General features: G+C 42.5%; 1 protein-coding gene across 1 annotated transcript; it reads right to left on the bottom strand.

Annotated features, from left to right (window-relative positions):
• Positions 1–379: 379 nt before the first annotated feature.
• Positions 380–18,972, bottom strand: LOC124113832 (uncharacterized protein C7orf57 homolog). The gene is made up of 7 exons (XM_046474343.2): positions 18,830–18,972; positions 15,224–15,406; positions 5,632–5,749; positions 4,649–4,957; positions 3,436–3,618; positions 3,194–3,292; positions 380–1,268 (listed from the first exon to the last, which is right to left on the bottom strand). Exons 1-7 carry the CDS (start codon positions 18,858–18,860, stop codon positions 1,187–1,189), a joined length of 1,005 nt encoding a protein of 334 aa, XP_046330299.1. The 5' UTR covers positions 18,861–18,972; the 3' UTR covers positions 380–1,186.
• Between the last annotated feature and the right edge of the window lie 170 nt (positions 18,973–19,142).

A 19,142-nucleotide genomic window follows, 5' to 3' on the forward strand; every position in this document is an offset into this window, starting at 1 on the left:
TGACAATGACTATAAAAGAAGAACTTTTCTAAAAAATATTAGCTTCCGCGGTGATGCGGCTGATAAATCAGCTGTTTCAATCAGAGGGGGTTTGTTGTGGTTTGAAACCTCTGATTGACCAATCAAACTTGAGTATTTTCCAAATTCATGGTAGAATCGACCTTACGTTTACAGTGCCTTTGCAACTGTTTTCAGCATCGTAACGTTTTTGATAATGTTTGTAATTGTTTGGACAAATCCAATGCTGAAGTGTATTCTTTCTTTTGCCTGGCAGCTTATTTGCAATGTTGCATCATCCAGCATCTGCACAGCAACAATCACAGATGCTGCAGCTGTAGTTCACATGTTCAGGAGCCACTGGCACAGGTAAAACACAGGATGTTTGGGTATCAGTTTATTTTTGGCAATAAAAATTAAACAGACGTTCATTTATATCACAGTAAAAAAACCTGGTCTACCACAATACAAAAATAGCATTTTACCTGCTGTGACTACAATCATAATGCTGTATTGCCCAGGAAGAGGATGTCTAGGTTTTGACTGGAATGTAAACAAAGTTGTTTTTTAACCTCTGAGTTATCTATCTCGATATGAAACAACATGGTCTAGTTCAGGAATAAAGCATAAATAATATTTAACAAGAGATCTAAAAAAGAATTGTTAATAATTTCTGTAAAAAAAAGAAAAATTCAACTGTTCTTTTTGGCAAATTGTGTTTGTGAGCAGATTAAAAATGTTAAATGGAGGTAAATATTGTGGAAGTGATAAAAATGATATTAAGATATAAAACAACAAAATGCATCAAAACATTTCTTGTGTTGCTCTGTGGCATCTTCTTGTTGCTATGGTAACCAGGAGAAACAAAAGCACCATCAGTGTACACAGTGAGTAATGAACTGAACAATTGAACAAACGTACACTCAACGGGCATCAAGTATCCCTTTCTGAAAGAACCTTGAGTCCTGGGCCCACTTGCACAAAGCGATCTTAGGACTAAGATGATCGTAACTCCCACACATTAACATAGGCTTACGATCGTCTTAGCACTAAGATCGCTTTGTGCAAGTGAGTCCTGGTAGCACTGTCCCATGTACACTTTCTGATGAAATATACTGTATGGCATGAAGTATCTACATATTTTAACATATACGTAGATACTTAAAATGGACTGAAGTTAGAATTTGTCTTATTTTTGTTCGCTTGCAGCCAGGCTCCTCTGTGTGTCTGGTTTCTGGTGCGTGTCAATGCGAGCTGGAACGTTCTTGAACCTGAAAAACAATATCACCTTTTATTGTTTAACTATCGGTGTGAAAGCCCTATCTATCTGTAAGACAAATTCTGTTTATAATGGATGATGAATTAACCATTCCTTATCTCATCAAGCTTGCTGTCATTTGTGGTCCAGTAACTGACACAGGCACATCAGGCCTGTCCTGAAATCTCTTCACTGGCTAAAAGGTTCAGGAGAGGACACAGTTCAAAATCCTACCTCTAATATACCGGTCACAAGTTCTTTCATCTATATCTTCAAGTTCTCACTTCCATGTATTAACCTTACAGTTCCTCCCTAGAAGTATTACAAAGACATTTGGTGCCAAATCTTGTTAAGCTTCGAGTACTTCGTTTGAGAAGTAAAATTATGCAAAAACAACTTGCAGTAAATAATTTTGTGGCATGGACAACTTATTTATATGTAAGTAGATGTCTAAACAATGTTACTCACGAAAATGTAATAATACAAACTACTAAATCAACAAAGTTGGGACTGAAGACAGTTATACAACTACATCGGGTTATGTGGCAGTAGAGACTGTAGTGAGTATATTTCTTGTCTCTGTCAGTGGCAGCAAATGACTGAAATGCTTGTAAAATATTGTGTGCTGTAGTCCCCAGATAATAACAGGAAGTGTGATTAAGAGTTACCTCCCTTGCCTGTAGACAAATAGGACAGATATGAAAATTTGAGAAGTTTCGAGATGGGACAGCTTCTAGAAGGCTGACTTAACCTTTATAGAGCAACATGAAGATGAATTAAGGCCTATTACAACCTGACTTACGCCTTATTTACTTGTTCACAATATAGCTGAAATAATGCTGATGCAATGTTAAACTTGAGGAGGAATTGATTATTCCGAGGACCTTGGTTTGATGCCCGACATGGGTACAATGTGCAAGGCCGTAGTTAACTTTTTTTGACAGGGGGTGCAAATATTTGTACAAGTATCACTTGTCCCCAACTTGATTCAAATAAAACTGTTTTCTATAAAAAATCCAGGGGGGGCAACTGCCTACCCTGCCCCCCCCCCCCCTGGATGGCTACAGCACTGATGTGTGAAGCCCATTTCTGGTGTCCCCTGCTGGAATATTGCTAAAAGCTGTGTAAAATCATACTCACTCACTCACTCACTCTTCAAAATACTTTAAAAAGCATAGTCTGGAATTGAAGTGGCCAGTTTGAAACTGGTACCACAAAGCTTAAGAAAGCTGCTTTCTTAGTTGCTAACGTTGACTTCCTGTTAGTCATTTCATTGGTCAGTCATAGTTCGCGAAAGGCTGTTCTGACATGACCTGTAACGGGATGTCCTCGAGATAGCAAGAACTTGTATCCGATTTGAATTAGATTGAGGTAATCTAACGTGATTAATCATATTTTCTTTATTTAAAACATTAATTGTTTATTGTTCAGCAAGCTATTTCTGCAGCCGTTTTAAAATGCAGCTACCAGCCTACTCATCTCGCATCAAAACACGGGGCTGTGTACTCGCGAGTAGATGACCACAGATTACACTGATCACTGTGTCGGATTAACAAGACTGATTAATGAGTGATTTCGGTAATTCTTTGCAAATTAGGTCTGTCAGAGTCGGAGTGTGAGACTGTCGGATTAACAGGTCTAAATAGCACTGATTTAATCGGTTCCCATCATTAGTGTCGGATAGAGCTGACTGTCGAATTAATAAGTGTCCGAGACGAGACTTGACTGTACATGGGATGTATACTTCACACAATCAACTAACTTACAACTTACTTATTGCAGACATTAACTACAACCACTGAAATATCCATACCCACAACTACTTACAATTGTTTTCTGAAGCCAAGTTACCCTGAGAGTATTACTTAGGAAGCCAGAAACCAATTCTTGAACATTTCTTGAATAGACTTTGATCAAATGTCATAAGAAAGTACTTACTTTGTAAGTTTGAATGGTTCTTTTTCCTCTGTGCTGTTGCGTCTGTGAGCTGTGCGGTCAGTAATCTTGTCAGTAAGAATATCTACTGTGCGATCTCTCCTGAAGAATATACACAATGATAATGCCAAAGAAGTAGAAAATTTTACGAAAATTTAATATTTGTGGGTGTTATTGAGTAATATTAACATTTCCCCAACATTTCTGTTGCTGTGCACGGAATTACACATGTCTAAGATCCATACCTGGTTCGAGTGCTCCCGGCTGACTTGTGGAAAGTATCTCTATACTCAGACTTGAGACTGCCATCTGCCACCTTGTGCTTGTCCTGCTTCTCATGAAGGTCCTTCATCTTGCCATGCCATTCCTTGTCATAGGCATACGACAGAAGTTTGTCCATCGCAGGCCGCTCAGCTTTAGCTTCCGACCTGTGTTCAAAGATGTCCACAGACTGTCAGCCACCATCAGCCTCTCAGGATACATTCTAACCATATATTCCATGTTTTTCATTTAACATTTTTTAAGGCATAAGTAAAGGACCGGGGCGAATCCAGAGGCAAGTTCCAGGGGGTCCGGACCCCCTACCCCCACCACTTTTGAAAATCAAATGTAGTATGTTGTGTACCATGCAAACTGTTGTCACATACATGTTGCCACGATATGGCTGAAATAATGCTGATGTGACAATTAATTTTAACTAATGATTGTGCCAACAATTGTTCCAGAAATTCTGCAAGCTTGTAAGATGACAAGATACTGTAAATTTTGAAATTAATGCAAGGGTGAATTAAATGCGAAAAATCGGAGTGGACTTTACTTGCATTAATTAACTTCGCATTTATGTCTATAACATGACTGTCAACAATAAGACGGCCTCACTGCACTCTTTGGATAGTGGAAATGCCAACTTGAATATAAACACAAACATGGTTTATCGAGCAGCAGTTGTAACAAGTACATAACAATGTCATTCAAAGAATAGGAATTACACAATGGGCATCCGGAGAGCTATCACTGGGTCAAGAGTTCTACCAAGAGTTCTGTCAAGCTTGTTGACACCTTCTCTGCATACCAATCAGTGAACTGTTGTTGGTTTAATTATTTTTATTGCCTTTGAACTTCCTTAATGCCAGTCAACAGAGTAAACATAGCAACAGTGTGTTGCTTTTAGGAAAACATTGTGTAATGTTTTTACAGAAGTGCTATTTGCTATTGCTATTTGCTGTTTGCTGGTGCTATTTGCTGTTTGATTGGATGAAGGTAAATTTAGATTAAGGTAAGGAAATGCATCATTCCACTGGGGATGGGGTGCGGGGAGACGCATTGATATTGAGTCACATTTTTGGCTAGGGGTCAGCAGTCGTGTTAATTTGGAGACGCATTAATTTCCAGATTTACAGTAAAGCAGGCACATGATTGTAATCATGAACTAAAATATCCATATTGAGATAAACTTACGACTGTGCAGATTTGTGTTTGGGTTTATCCCCTTGTGCGTTCCCGACAGCTCTCCGCCCCTGAGCTGCCTGCTTCTTGGCATGAGGTGGTTTGCTGTTCCGGATGCCGTACCCCGCTGGTATCTCTTCCGGCAACTTGACTGTCTTGTCTGTGAGTGCCTGTCCCTCCCTCTGATAGGCTGTGGCTAGGTCGAATGCATAAGGCGCCCGCCTCTCCTTAAGACTGCTGATACTCTCTGGCTCAAAGTCTACACCAGCAGCTTTCTTTGAGTCGTGAACCATGTACTCTGGCAGCAGGAACTCCCAGTTGCTGGAATAAAACAAGATAAAAAAACAATTGAAATGTTTTGGTTTTGGCTGGCCAAGATTACCTTCCAACTAACTTAAAAATATAAACCTTGAAAGCAAGGATTACCTTCCAACTTACTTAAAATTATAAACCTTGAAAGCAAGGATTACCTTCCAACTTACTTAAAAATATGAACCTTGAAAGCAAGGACTACCATCCAACTTACTTAAAATTATAAACCTTGAAAGCAAGGATTACCTTCCAACTTACTTAAAAATATGAACCTTGAAATATTACCTTCAAACTGACTTAAAATGTTTTTCCTGAAACACTTTCTTAATATCTGATGATTTTTCAATTAATACTCTCTTTTGGATATAATGCATATTTGTCTATTTCACAAATATTTAGCCAATTTTGTTTGACTATTTAATCTCCATTTTGTTTCCTAACCACCTGATCTATTTTTGCCTCTTACAACCAGCAAAGACTCCCCACAAGGAATGAGCAACACAGCAGGGTGACTGCATGAGTGAGTGAGGTTTTATGTTGCTTTTAGCAATATTCCAGCAATATCACAGCTGGGGACACCAAACCCATGTCGGGAATCGAACCCGGGTCTTCAGCGTGACAAGCGAACGCTTTAACCACTAGGCTACCCGACCGCCCTCACAGCAGGTTGATGCAACACATACGTTTCTTCCTTTTTAGCAGCATCCTCCACAGCATTGTCTTCCAGGTAGAACCATTCCACTCTCGGGTACCCCCGGGGCTCGCTGGTCTTGGGGGTACAACTATTAATCTGAAGGAGGTCTGTTGAGGAAACATACACCTTAACATCATTTCAGAATATAAATCACAGAATGGTATCATAGAAGTAATAATGTAAAACCATGGGCTACAGAATAATGGACATTTTAAAATTATTTTTAGTTTCACAAGTATCATAATTATAAAGCAATGACACATTCCCTACTACCATGCATAAAAATATCATCACACATTCATCTCCATCGCAGTCATCCGCTTGCACAGACATGCACCCCGGATACATCCACAACACCTGCATCATACCCTGTCATAAATACATCCATAACACCTGCATTCCACCCTGTCATGAATACCTGCACAACACCTTCATCCCACCCTGTCATGAATACATCCATAACACCTGCATTCCTTCCTGTCATGAATACCTCCACAACACCTGCATTCCACCCTGTCATGAATACATCCATAACACCTGCATCCCACTCTGTCATGAATACATCCATAACACCTGCATCCCACCCTGTCATGAATACATTCATAACACCTGCATTCCACCCTGTCATGAATACATCCACAACACCTGCATCCCACCCTGTCATGAATACATCCAAAACACCTGCATCCCACCCTGTCATGAACACATCCAAAACACCTGCATCTCACCCCGTCATAAATACATCTACAACACCTGCATCCCACCCCTGTCATGAATACATCAAGAACATCTGCATGTTGCATCCTATCCTAGTTACGAGTACATCCACAACACCTGCATCCCACTCCTGTCATGTATACATCCACACCTGCATCTCGACCCTGTCATGAATACCTCCACAACACCTGCATCCCACCCCTGTCATGAATGCATCAAGAACATCTGCATGTTGCATCCTATCCTAGTTATGAGTACATCCACAACACCTGCATCCCACTCCTGTCATGAATACATCCACACCTGCATCTCACGCCTGTCATGAATACCTCCACAACACCTTCATCCCACCCTGTCATGAATACATCCATAACACCTGCATTCCACACTGTCATGAATACCTCCTCAACACCTGCATTCCACCCTGTCATGAATACATCCATAACACCTTCATTCCACCCTGTCATGAATACATCCATAACACCTGCATCCCACCCCGTCATGAATACATCTACAACACCTGCATCCCACCCTGTCATGAATACATCCATAACACCTGCATCCCACCTGTCATGAATACATCCACAACACCTGAATCCCACCCCTGTCATGAATACATCTACAACACCTGCATCCCACTCTGTCATTAAATCATCCATAACACCTGCATCCCACCCTGTCATGAATACATTCATAACACCTGCATTCCACCCTGTCATGAATACATCCACAACACCTGCATCCCACCCTGTCATGAATACATCCAAAACACCTGCATCCCACCCCATCATGAATACATCCACAACACCTGAATCCCACCCCTGTCATGAATACATCTACAACACCTGCATCCCACCCCTGTCATGAATACATCAAGAACATCTGCATGTTGCATCCTATCCTAGTTACGAGTACATCCACAACACCTGCATCCCACTCCTGTCATGAATACATCCACACCTGCATCTCACCCCTGTCATGAATACCTCCACAACACCTGCATCCCACCCCTGTCATGAATACATCTACAACACCTGCATCCCACCCCTGTCATGAATGCATCAAGAACATCTGCATGTTGCATCTTCTCCTAGTTATGAGTACATCCAGAACACCTACATCCCACTCCTGTCATGAATACATCCACACCTGCATCTCACGCCTGTCATGAATACCTCCACAACACCTTCATCCCACCCTGTCATGAATACATCCATAACACCTGCATTCCACCCTGTCATGAATACCTCCTCAACACCTGCATTTCACCCTGTCGTGAATACATCCATAACAACTGCATTCCACCCTGTCATGAATACATTCATAACAACTGCATTCCACCCCAACATGAACACATCCACAACACCTGCATCCCACTTTGTCATGAATACATCTACAATGCCTGCATCCCACCCTGTCATGAATACATCCATAACACCTGCATCCCACCCGTCATGAATACATCTACAACACCTGAGACCCACCCTGTCATGAACATCCACAACAAATGAATGTTGCATCCTACCCCTGTCATTAATACATCCATAACACCTGCATGTTGCATCCCACCCCTGTCATTAATACATCCATAACACCTGCATTCCACCCTGTCATGAATACATCCACAACAACTGCATCCCACCCTGTCATGAATACATCCACAACAACTGCATCCCACCCTGTCATGAATACATCCACACCTGCATCTCACCCCTGTCATGAATACATCCAAAACACCTGCATCCCACCCCGTCATGAATACATCCACAACACCTGAATCCCACCCCTGTCATGAATACATCTACAACACCTGCATCCCACCCCTGTCATGAATACATCAAGAACATCTGCATGTTGCATCCTATCCTAGTTACGAGTACATCCACAACACCTGCATCCCACTCCTGTCATGAATACATCCACACCTGCATCTCACCCCTGTCATGAATACCTCCACAACACCTGAATCCCACCCCTGTCATGAATAAATCTACAACACCTGCATCCCACCCCTGTCATGAATACATCAAGAACATCTGCATGTTGCATCCTATGCTAGTTACGAATACATCCACAACACCTGCATCCCACTCCTGTCATGAATACATCCACACCTGCATCTCACCCCTGTCATGAATACCTCCACAACACCTGAATCCCACCCCTGTCATGAATACATCTACAACACCTGCATCCAACCCCTGTCATGAATACATCAAGAACATCTGCATGTTGCATCCTATCCTACTTACGGGTACATCCACAACACCTGCATCCCACTCCTGTCATGAATACATCCACACCTGCATCTCACCCCTGTCATGAATACCTCCACAACACCTGAATCCCACCCCTGTCATGAATACATCTACAACACCTGCATCCCACCCCTGTCATGAATACATCAAGAACATCTGCATGTTGCATCCTATCCTACTTACGAGTACATCCACAACACCTGCATCCCACTCTGTCATGAATACATCCACACCTGCATCTCACGCCTGTCATGAATACATCCACAACACCTGCATCCCACTCCTGACATGAATACATCCACACCTGCATCCCACTCGTGTCATGAATTCATCCACACCTGCATCTCACCCCTGTCATGAATACATTCATAACACCTTCATCCCACCCCTGTCATGAATACATCCATAACAACTGCATTCCACCCTATCATGAATACATCCACAACACCTGCATTCCACCCTGTCATGAATACCTCCACAACAACTGCATCCCACCCTGTCATGAATACATTCATAACAACTGCATTCCACCCCATCATGAATACATCCACAACACCTGCATCCCACTCTGTCATGAATACATCCATAACACCTGCATCCCACCCCATCATGAATACCTCCACAACACCTGCATCCCACCCCTGTCATGAATACATCCACAACACCTGCATCCCACTCCTGACATGAATACATCCACACCTGCGTCCCACTCGTGTCATGAATTCATCCACACCTGCATCTCACCCCTGTCATGAATACATTCATAACACCTTCATCCCACCCCGGTCATGAATACATCCACAACACCTGCATTCCACCCTGTCATGAATACCTCCACAACAACTGCATCCCAACCTGTCATGAATACATCCACAACACCTGCATCATACCCTGTCATGAATACATCGACACCTGCATCCCACCCCTGTCATAAATACATCCACAACACCTACATGTTGCATCCTACCCCTCATGAATACATCTTCAACACCTATATCCAACCCTATCATGAATACATCTACAACACCTACATCCCAACCCTGTTATGAATACATCCACACCTGCATCCTGCCCCTGTCATGAATACATCCACAACACCTGCATTCCACCCCCGTCATGAAAATATCCATAACACCTGCATCCTAACCTGTCATGAATACATCCAAAACACCTGCATCCCATCCCGTCATGAATACATCTACAACACCTGCATCCTACCCTGTCATGAATACATCCATAACACCTGCATCCCACCCGACATGAATACATCCACAACACCTGCATCCCACCCCTGTCATGAATACATCCACAACACCTGCATCATACCCTGTCATGAATACATCCACACCTGCATCCCACCCTGGGCATAAATACATCCACAACACCTACATGTTGCATCCTATCCGTCATGAATACATCTTCAACACCTACATCCAACCCTATCATGAATACATCTACAACATCTACATCCGAACCCTGTTATGAATACATTTACACCTGCATCCTGCCCCTGTCATGAATACATCCACAACACCTGCATCCCACCCATATCATAAATACATCCACAACACCTGCATCATACCCTGTCATGAATACATCCACAACTGCATCCCACCCCTGTCATAAATACATCCACAACACCTGCATGTTGCATCCTACCCGTCATGAATACGTCTTCAACACCTGCATCCTACCAATCATGAATACATCTACAGCACCTGCATCCCACCCTTGTCATGAATACATCCACAACACCTGCATGTTGCATCCCACCCTTGTCATGAATACATCCACAACACCTGCATGTTGCATCCCACCCCTGTCATGAATACCTCCACAACTGCATCCCACCCTGTCATGAATACATTCATAACACCTGCATTCCACCCTGTCATGAATACATCCACAACACCTGCATCCCACCCTGTCATGAATACATCCAAAACACCTGCATCCCACCCCTGTCATGAATACATCCAAAACACCTGCATCCCACCCCTGTCATGAATACATCCACAACACCTGAATCCCACCCCTGTCATGAATACATCAAGAACATCTGCATGTTGCATCCTATCCTAGTTACGAGTACATCCACAACAACTGCATCCCACTCCTGTCATGAATACATCCACACCTGCATCTCACCCCTGTCATGAATACCTCCACAACACCTTCATCCCACCCCTGTCATGAATACATCTACAACACCTGCATCCCACTCCTGTCATGAATACATCCACACCTGCATCTCACCCCTGTCATGAATACCTCCACAACACCTGAATCCCACCCCTGTCATGAATAAATCTACAACACCTGCATCCCACCCCTGTCATGAATACATCAAGAACATCTGCATGTTGCATCCTATGCTAGTTACGAATACATCCACAACACCTGCATCCCACTCCTGTCATGAATACATCCACACCTGCATCTCACCCCTGTCATGAATACCTCCACAACACCTGAATCCCACCCCTGTCATGAATACATCTACAACACCTGCATCCAACCCCTGTCATGAATACATCAAGAACATCTGCATGTTGCATCCTATCCTACTTACGGGTACATCCACAACACCTGCATCCCACTCCTGTCATGAATACATCCACACCTGCATCTCACCCCTGTCATGAATACCTCCACAACACCTGAATCCCACCCCTGTCATGAATACATCTACAACACCTGCATCCCACCCCTGTCATGAATACATCAAGAACATCTGCATGTTGCATCCTATCCTACTTACGAGTACATCCACAACACCTGCATCCCACTCTGTCATGAATACATCCACACCTGCATCTCACGCCTGTCATGAATACATCCACAACACCTGCATCCCACTCCTGACATGAATACATACACACCTGCATCCCACTCGTGTCATGAATTCATCCACACCTGCATCTCACCCCTGTCATGAATACATTCATAACACCTTCATCCCACCCCTGTCATGAATACATCCATAACAACTGCATTCCACCCTATCATGAATACATCCACAACACCTGCATTCCACCCTGTCATGAATACCTCCACAACAACTGCATCCCACCCTGTCATGAATACATTCATAACAACTGCATTCCACCCCATCATGAATACATCCACAACACCTGCATCCCACTCTGTCATGAATACATCCATAACACCTGCATCCCACCCCATCATGAATACCTCCACAACACCTGCATCCCACCCCTGTCATGAATACATCCACAACACCTGCATCCCACTCCTGACATGAATACATCCACACCTGCATCCCACTCGTGTCATGAATTCATCCACACCTGCATCTCACCCCTGTCATGAATACATTCATAACACCTTCATCCCACCCCGGTCATGAATACATCCACAACACCTGCATTCCACCCTGTCATGAATACCTCCACAACAACTGCATCCCAACCTGTCATGAATACATTCATAACAACTGCATTCCACCCCATCATGAATACATCCACAACACCTGCATCCCACTCTGTCATGAATACATCCATAACACCTGCATCCCACCCCATCATGAATACATCTACAACACCTGCATCCCACCCTGTCATGAATACATCCATAACACCTGCATCCCACCCGTCATTAATACATCCACAACACCTGCATGTTGCATCCTACCCGTCATTAATACATCCATAACACCTGCATGTTGCATCCTACCCCTGTCATTAATACATCCATAACACCTGCATGTTGCATCTCACCCCTGTCATTAATACATCCAAAACACCTGCATCCCACCCCTGTCATGAATACATCCACAACACCTGCATCATACCCTGTCATGAATACATCGACACCTGCATCCCACCCCTGTCATAAATACATCCACAACACCTACATGTTGCATCCTACCCCTCATGAATACATCTTCAACACCTATATCCAACCCTATCATGAATACATCTACAACACCTACATCCCAACCCTGTTATGAATACATCCACACCTGCATCCTGCCCCTGTCATGAATACATCCACAACACCTGCATTCCACCCCCGTCATGAAAATATCCATAACACCTGCATCCTAACCTGTCATGAATACATCCAAAACACCTGCATCCCATCCCGTCATGAATACATCTACAACACCTGCATCCTACCCTGTCATGAATACATCCATAACACCTGCATCCCACCCGACATGAATACATCCACAACACCTGCATCCCACCCCTGTCATGAATACATCCACAACACCTGCATCATACCCTGTCATGAATACATCAACACCTGCATCCCACCCTGGGCATAAATACATCCACAACACCTACATGTTGCATCCTATCCGTCATGAATACATCTTCAACACCTACATCCAACCCTATCATGAATACATCTACAACATCTACATCCGAACCCTGTTATGAATACATTTACACCTGCATCCTGCCCCTGTCATGAATACATCCACAACACCTGCATCCCACCCATATCATAAATACATCCACAACACCTGCATCATACCCTGTCATGAATACATCCACAACTGCATCCCACCCCTGTCATAAATACATCCACAACACCTGCATGTTGCATCCTACCCGTCATGAATACGTCTTCAACACCTGCATCCTACCAATCATGAATACATCTACAGCACCTGCATCCCACCCTTGTCATGAATACATCCACAACACCTGCATGTTGCATCCCACCCTTGTCATGAATACATCCACAACACCTGCATGTTGCATCCCACCCCTGTCATGAATACCTCCACAACTGCATCCCACCCTGTCATGAATACATTCATAACACCTGCATTCCACCCTGTCATGAATACATCCACAACACCTGCATCCCACCCTGTCATGAATACATCCAAAACACCTGCATCCCACCCCTGTCATGAATACATCCAAAACACCTGCATCCCACCCCTGTCATGAATACATCCACAACACCTGAATCCCACCCCTGTCATGAATACATCAAGAACATCTGCATGTTGCATCCTATCCTAGTTACGAGTACATCCACAACAACTGCATCCCACTCCTGTCATGAATACATCCACACCTGCATCTCACCCCTGTCATGAATACCTCCACAACACCTTCATCCCACCCGTCATGAATACATCTACAACACCTGCATCCCACCCCTGTCATGAATGCATCAAGAACATCTGCATGTTGCATCCTATCCTAGTTATGAGTACATCCACAACACCTACATCCAACCCTATCATGAATACATCTACAACATCTACATCCGAACCCTGTTATGAATACATTTACACCTGCATCCTGCCCCTGTCATGAATACATCCACAACACCTGCATCCCACCCATATCATAAATACATCCACAACACCTGCATCATACCCTGTCATGAATACATCCACAACTGCATCCCACCCCTGTCATAAATACATCCACAACACCTGCATGTTGCATCCTACCCGTCATGAATACGTCTTCAACACCTGCATCCTACCAATCATGAATACATCTACAGCACCTGCATCCCACCCTTGTCATGAATACATCCACAACACCTGCATGTTGCATCCCACCCTTGTCATGAATACATCCACAACACCTGCATGTTGCATCCCACCCCTGTCATGAATACCTCCACAACTGCATCCCACCCTGTCATGAATACATTCATAACACCTGCATTCCACCCTGTCATGAATACATCCACAACACCTGCATCCCACCCTGTCATGAATACATCCAAAACACCTGCATCCCACCCCTGTCATGAATACATCCAAAACACCTGCATCCCACCCCTGTCATGAATACATCCACAACACCTGAATCCCACCCCTGTCATGAATACATCAAGAACATCTGCATGTTGCATCCTATCCTAGTTACGAGTACATCCACAACAACTGCATCCCACTCCTGTCATGAATACATCCACACCTGCATCTCACCCCTGTCATGAATACCTCCACAACACCTTCATCCCACCCGTCATGAATACATCTACAACACCTGCATCCCACCCCTGTCATGAATGCATCAAGAACATCTGCATGTTGCATCCTATCCTAGTTATGAGTACATCCACAACACCTGCATCCCACTCCTGTCATGAATACATCCACACTTGCATCTCACGCCTGTCATGAATACCTCCACAACACCTTCATCCCACCCTGTCATGAATACATCCACAACACCTGCATGTTGCATCCTACCTGTCATGAATACGTCTTCAACACCTGCATCCTACCCATCATGAATACATCTACAGCACCTGCATCCCACCCTTGTCATGAATACATCCACAACACCTGCATGTTGCATCCCACCCTTGTCATGAATACATCCACAACACCTGCATGTTGCATCCCACCCCTGTCATGAATACCTCCACAACTGCATCCCACCCTGTCATGAATACATTCATAACACCTGCATTCCACCCTGTCATGAATACATCCACAACACCTGCATGTTGCATCCTACCCCTGTCATTAATACATCCATAACACCTGCATGTTGCATCCCACCCCTGTCATTAATACATATTGCATATTGTATTCACCGATCAGGAATACATCCACAACACGTTCATCATACCTGCATGCTGCACACCCACCTTTCCTGCCTCCTTGTTTTGCAAGTCTTATGTACTTTGTATCAGTGTCTTTGAAGTACATTTCGCGTGGCTTATCATCAAACTCTGGTGGGAGATCACTGAGGCCTGGAATCTGGGAGGTTAAAGGAACTTCAACTGGCTCAGCATCAACCTTGCGTCTTTCCGGCGCATGATAAAACCAGCCTGAAATTACATGAACAGTATATGTATATATTTACATTTTACTTTTAGTCATGACTATTTTAACAGTTTGGTTGTAGCTCCGTCAGTTAGCTTGTCAGGCCAACAATCTGAAGGTCGTGAGTTCGCCTGTTCACAAAAAATTGATTACTTGTGTCAGTGACAACGATGGTAGAGATCATACGGAATTCTAGAGGAGCTCTGGCATTTCCGAGAGGGCTGTATCCCATGGCTTGGAGTTGGAGCTGTTTTCGTTGTTGATGGTAATAGAAATGGTCACAGTGTATTAATATACTTGATGACAACATTTTGCCTGTTATTGAATGTCATTTTCGTGATGAACAGTATCTTCCAAGATGACAAGGCCCAGTACATTGAGTGAGGGTTGTGCAGGACTATTAGGTGCAAAATTATATTAAAGGCAAGGCATGGCCAGCTCCGAGTCCAGGCCTCAAAATAATTGAAACTGTTTGGTATCGCCTGAAAAGAGAACTTCAGACAATTAGGAGATAAACCTACTGTGTTTTGAAATTGGATGTAGTCCCACCGTAGAACAGAAACCTCTTTATTAAAAGCGCTCGGTTCAAAATTATAATAAAGAGGTATCTATTCTACAGTGGGACTACATCAAATTTCAAAACACAGTAAGTTTATCTCCATTCTACCATGATGGCAACAACGTTTTGAAAACGGCGCTCTCTTGCAACGCATAATAACACAGGTGCACAGGTCCGCGATCTTAGAACATTCCGAAAAGTGGTCACAGGTAGTTATATATGTAACAAATATTACTAAAGTTCAAGATTAAAAAACACCAAAGTCGTGAGTAGTTCATAATAAGTGTTCAAAAAACATAGTTTTTCAAACGAAGTTGACAAATAACACTCCTAACTTAATCCAAAGAGAGATGTTTTAATTTCTTTCAAACTGTTGCACACTGTTGAACACTGTGGACTGGCTGTCGTTTCTCGGAAATTTGTGAGAGAGGTCATTTCTTGGAAATCGAACATGCCATCATTTCTATTGTAGGGGTGACGGGTAATAGATAAAGGTTTTAAAATGCTAAACGAATATATTTCTACAGCAAACTTTATGAATTAACATTCTAATATACATTTAACATGTCTAAGAGTTATTAGTTAGATAGCAATTACCCCCAGTAAACAATAATAACATCAAAGTAAATGCCTCTCCACCCCGAACTTGGATGTGGCAGAACTTGACCTAAATCACGGTTACTCACACCTCACAGCTGTCAATGGCTGACAATCATGTGTTTACATTAACTTGATCTAGTTAAAAGAAGCAAGATGACAACCCCGATCTATGATGTGGTTCAACATTTACCTGTATATTTACTGGGATTGATCGAGCCTGCTGGTACATCCATAAGATTACCAATGGAACTGAGTATGACTGAACAGCCGCTGTTTAGGCTGCAGACGAGCCGGATATTTTGAAACGAGGAATCTGCATGGTGTGACCTGTCAATTTCAAGATTTCACGGATCCAAAGCCAAATAGTGACAGAACTTAGACATTTCTGGTCCAGAAATAGTAGGTCGTGTATAATTTTCATAATTGTGCGTGTTCTGAAATGAATTTCATCAAGTTTGATAAGCTGTCACTTCAGTTGGGACATTGTTTTCGTGGACTTTCGAAAGGGAGTGTTTTCTGATGCACTTTCAAATCCCCTCCTGCCAAATTCTAACGGTGGTGGTTGACGGAGATGGTAATGGATATCGATCAGAAAAAGGTTTGTAAACACCATGTTGTCATGAATAAAATGTCTTCAAACACATTTAATTATGTTATATTTCACTTTCATTGTCGGTTGTTTCAATAATGAAATTACCTGTTCGTGGGTTTCAGAAAAAGTTACCAAACAAATGAACAATTATTATTTTCTCAACAGAATTTATTAGATATCACTCTTTCACTTATTTTGAATGTGTGAATCTTTGAATTATACCTCCCCACCCTGAAATGAGAACCGTCCTAACGTGTCCCGGTTGTCACTGTATCTGCACTACACTCTCAGTTATGGCTGCCAAAGAAATTGTTAACAGTAACAGTGCTGTTAAAGAATTGCAGGAAACCAGAATACAACCCAGTACTGATGCACAGTGTGATGCTGTTCAACATTAACACATTGACTAACTATCCCTGCTGATGTGATGTTGTTTTTTCAAACAATTTTTATAATGTTATATTTTACTTTCATTGTCGGTTGTTTCAATGAGGAAATAGCTTAAATTGTTCCGATTCTGGTCACCATAGAACATTTCTCTAACAGTTTCATAAACATTTCATTTGTATGCAAAAGATATGCCTTCGTTAAATCTTTTAATGTCATCATCGAAGCAGTCAGGGTTGCGGCCTAGAACGCCCCAAACATCCGATATCAAACTACCGTATTTCCTCTATTTGACACTATACGCCGTCTATTAATTGCGAGAGCCCTTGACTCGGCTTGTATTTGAGACCTGTCTGGTATTAGAGACCAAGCGTGTATTAGAGGAAATATAGATATGTTTTACAGTTCAGATGGGGGTGATCGATCGGCAGCCATTTTCTGTGAATCGATATGTAGACTATCTATGTATTCATGCGCACGTTTTTTTGTGAAAAGGCTTAATATATTTGAAAGGGGTTTCCGTAGCAAAAAGGAAACCTCTTTTTAACCAATCAGAATCAAGCATTCATCAATGTCATGGTAGAATTGTTTATAGACTGAACTCAATTCAGGAGATGGCAGCTGAAGTCCCTGAGGTGTGGACTTTTCTGCCTTGGAATTACATCCAGAATCTTTTTGAGTCAATTCCTCTCAGAATTAGACAGGTACTGACATGGAAAAGATACATCACCAAGTATTAAGGTAATTAGTGCAATTTTCAGAAATAGTTTTCTTTCCGATATACCCAGTCGAGATTGCAAACTGGTGTCCATTTTGTTTCTACCTTCACTTTTGGCACTACGCAGTCAATGAGTGCCGCTAGATTCTAGATCTTTATCAGTTGCAGAATGGTATGGTGCAGCTAGATCTTTATCAGTTGCAGATTGGTATAGTGCAGCTAGATCTTTATCAGTTGCAGAATGGTATGATGCAGCCAGATCTTTATCAGTTGCAGAATGGTATAGTGCAGCTAGATCTTTATCAGTTGCAGCTTGGTGTCTGGTGAAATATGCATGTACGTGGACTACCCATAAACATTGGTTACCACTTATGAAACATATGATTGATAGATTGCTTATAATCAGTGGTCGATAATGATACCTTATCACTAAACACAGACCCCCCATGTCAGATCATGTCACCTCGCCGTTACGGTAGACTATCATTTAGTCACATCGGCCCTCCCAGACACAAGCAAAGGCCTATCATGAAACTAGAAAACTAACTTTTTGACCCATCACATCAACTCACCACATTCATTGATTTTCTGGTTCATTGTCATCTTGAAATTGTCGATGCGTCTGTAAAACTGCGGATGCGACAAGTGAATTATTTACACTGGCATTGTTCAACAGCCATACTTGTATACATCCCCATAGTTACAGGTACAACGAGAATCATCGAGACTTGATCGGAAACTATATGGTTCAAACAAATGATATCTGAATAAGTTTCAACAAAAAAACGTGAGGTTTTCCTATAAAATCAGGACAGATTAAAATTGTTAATACTTTACAATTCTGTATATTAAAATGCTCGTGACAAGTGGACAATATGTATAATT

Source organism: Haliotis rufescens, unplaced genomic scaffold (assembly GCF_023055435.1).
Source record: "Haliotis rufescens isolate VD_foot unplaced genomic scaffold, xgHalRufe1.0.p SCAF_4, whole genome shotgun sequence".
In the NCBI taxonomy this organism is placed as follows: domain Eukaryota; kingdom Metazoa; phylum Mollusca; class Gastropoda; order Lepetellida; family Haliotidae; genus Haliotis; species Haliotis rufescens.